The 2,910-nt window shown below is 42.3% G+C and overlaps 1 protein-coding gene across 1 annotated transcript; it reads left to right on the top strand.

Moving 5' to 3' along the window:
* The first annotated feature begins 213 nt into the window (after nucleotides 1–213).
* On the top strand, nucleotides 214–2,695 carry LOC100715325 (disintegrin and metalloproteinase domain-containing protein 20-like). The gene has a single exon (XM_063240861.1). It carries the CDS (start codon nucleotides 260–262, stop codon nucleotides 2,576–2,578), a length of 2,319 nt encoding a protein of 772 aa, XP_063096931.1. The 5' UTR covers nucleotides 214–259; the 3' UTR covers nucleotides 2,579–2,695.
* The last annotated feature ends 215 nt before the right edge of the window (nucleotides 2,696–2,910 follow it).

Genomic DNA, 2,910 nt, shown 5'->3' with positions numbered 1-2,910 from the left:
CATAACAGTCCCAAGTTGCATCAATTCCACTTATCCTTCCCCCATGTAGAACTTCTATTTAGGTTTGGAGACATTTCAGCCCAGGTATACACTACTTTACCAAATAACTCCCACTGTTTCCTTTCCCTAAACACCCCACCTTAGAGACTCCAGCTCACTGACTCACAGCATTGTTATGTAATAGTCTAGTCCTGCTCTTTCATTGGCCAAGACTACAGCTTCACTCCATCCTCCCCAAAACAGACTAATCGGAAAGTCCATGTCTGAGGAACAGCCTTGCTTATCTTCCACTTGCCTGCATAGGCTTAGCTTCAAGGCTCCCTTACTCATGGGGCCTTCCAGGGCTCAAAATCTCCTGACAGGTGCTCTCTGCCTTTCTGTGTTCTCGGCAGTCCTATCCCCTGTCTGCTGTTCCCATGACCCACCGACATGGCACTTCACTTCCTCAGAAGTTGTTATCCCCAGGAAAGTGCCCCACAAAATGGATGGAAGCAAGACACCAGAACAGCTCTCCTACACTATGCGCTTCCGTGGCCAAAGACACGTGATCCATATGAAGCTCAAAAAGAACTTGCTGCCCAAAGACTTTATGGTTGCTACCAACAATGACCAAGGGGCGATACAGGAGGACTACCCATTTGTCCCTCGAAACTGTTACTACAGCAGCTACCTGGAGGGAGTTCCTGGCTCCACAGCCACACTGGACACTTGCTCTGGAGGTCTGCGTGGCATGCTGCAGCTGGATGACTTTACTTATGAAATCAAACCACTGGCGGCTTCATCCAAATTTGAGCATATAGTTTCTCTACTTGTGGCACAATATGTATCAGAGAAAGATAAAAAGTGTGACATTCCTGAGGACGAGGCAGATCAACTACTTGAAGAGGTAAAACTTGTTGAAAGTTCAAGGTCAGCTCCTGTCTATCTGTGGCGGATACATAGAAAACAGATCCATGTTCACTACACAATAAGTAACTCACTCTGGGCTCAGGATCAAAATCAGTCTCGTGTTGTAGAGAAGATAGTGATTATAAACAACATAAATCATAGCATTTTTAGACCAATGGGCTTAAATGTATTCGTACGTATGGTGTGCATATGGTCCGGCGGCGATCAAGTAAGTTTAGCAGGAACATCACCTTCGAGAACGATAAGTCATTTTGGTATATGGAAAATACACAGATGGTATCAGAACTACCCTCATTCCGTTTCAGCAATCCTTACCGGACACAGCATAGGAACCTTCAATTATTATGCTAATCGTGATGGTATGTGCAACCCCAATTGGGGAGTACTTTATTTGTTTATGTCAAGGTACCACATATTTATGTCTGCAGCAATACTAGCACATGCAATGGGTCATAGCATAAATATGCATCATGACTCTGAAGGTTGTGTCTGTTTTCGAAGAAGCCATTGTCTTATGTCTCCTACACCTGGTTTTTTTGATACAGCAAGCAATTGTTCTTTTACAGAAGTACACAGGAGAATTCATAGTTGGGATGTTTGTTTGAGTAGGATGTTCGTTCCATACAATAATTTTCCTTATGTAGCTCCTCGTTGTGGAGACAAAATAGTAAATAACAATGAGGACTGTGACTGTGGGACCCTTAAAGCATGTGCCTCGAGTAAGTGCTGTACAACCGATTGTGTTTTTACGGCTGGCAGTGTATGTAATTCAGGGGAATGCTGTGTGAAGTGTGAATACGCTCTCCCTGGAGTTATATGCAGAGACACGCTTGGTATTTGTGATCTGCCAGAATACTGTAGTGGGAAAAATGAGAGTTGCCCCCATGACTTTTACATCCAAGATGGAACCCCATGTTCACCTCAAGCTGTTTGTATGCATGGAAACTGCAGTGATCGTGACTTACAATGTCAAGCTCTGTTTGGATACGAAGTAAAAGATGCTCCAAAACTATGCTATGAGAAATTGAACATAATAGGCGACCGATTTGGAAACTGTGGACTTAGGGAGCAGAGACCAGGAGTTATACCTAGTAAATGCGACGCTGATAATGTTCTTTGTGGAATATTGCACTGCAGCAGTCCTGGAATAGTTCCAGGAGGAGGTGAGCACACTACATTTCATGATATAATAATACAAGATGTTAAACAGGAACACTGCTTTGGTTATGATGTACACCTTGGGACAGAGATACCAGAAATGGGACTTGTAGTAGATGGTGCAACCTGTGGCCCAGGAAGATTCTGCCGTAAACAAAATTGTACTTTTCATGACGACATGGGTTTTGACTGTGATGTGAAGAGCTGCAATTTCAGAGGAGTGTGTAATAATTTAAAACACTGCCACTGTGCACGTGGTTATAATCCACCAAATTGTTCAGGGCGAGGACTAGGTGGCAGTGTGGATAGTGGCCCTCCACCTACCAGAGAAGAAGGTATTCGAGCCAGAATAATTTTCGCTGTCAATGAGACGTTACTGCTAATTATTGTTCGATTTGGTCTTCTTCTGGCTGCAATGGTCATTGGTGGATGTATAAGAGCAAAAAGAGCTGTAGAAAAGAAAGTATATCAGGAGGAATATGAGGAAAGTGAAAGTGAAAGCTCTGACTAAAACATGGGAGCTACAGTGAAAAGCATCACAGTGGCACTTGTTGAAAGAAATGATGGATGATCCTTCTATGAATTACATAATTCATAGTAGTAATTCTGACATTGCTGTCTTGGAATAAAATCACAAGGGAATAAAAATGTGTCTGTGTTTAAAATTCTTTTTTTTTTTTTTTAATTTTGAAGCCAGGGTTACACCTTGGAGCTTGAGTGGGCCAAGTAAGTATTCTGTCAAATTATCTTCAAAATAGTGAGATAGACTGTTGTAACTTTAGGCAAAGTGTGCTCTGTTAGTTTGATATGCATGAATAATATTTAATAGTTCAAGTTGTGGGT

The sequence above is a fragment of the Cavia porcellus genome, unplaced genomic scaffold (genome assembly GCF_034190915.1).
Source record: "Cavia porcellus strain 051 isolate PalLab524CR breed Dunkin Hartley unplaced genomic scaffold, mCavPor4.1 scaffold_31, whole genome shotgun sequence".
In the NCBI taxonomy this organism is placed as follows: Eukaryota; Metazoa; Chordata; class Mammalia; order Rodentia; family Caviidae; genus Cavia; species Cavia porcellus.
The sequence above is the reverse complement of the archived record's forward strand: the minus strand, read 5'-3'. Positions and strand labels throughout refer to the sequence as shown.

Excerpts from the sequence above, each read along its gene's own strand:
- LOC100715325 (XM_063240861.1), top strand. The coding sequence starts at position 260 with ATGTCTGAGGAACAGCCTTGCTTATCTTCCACTTGCCTGCATAGGCTT.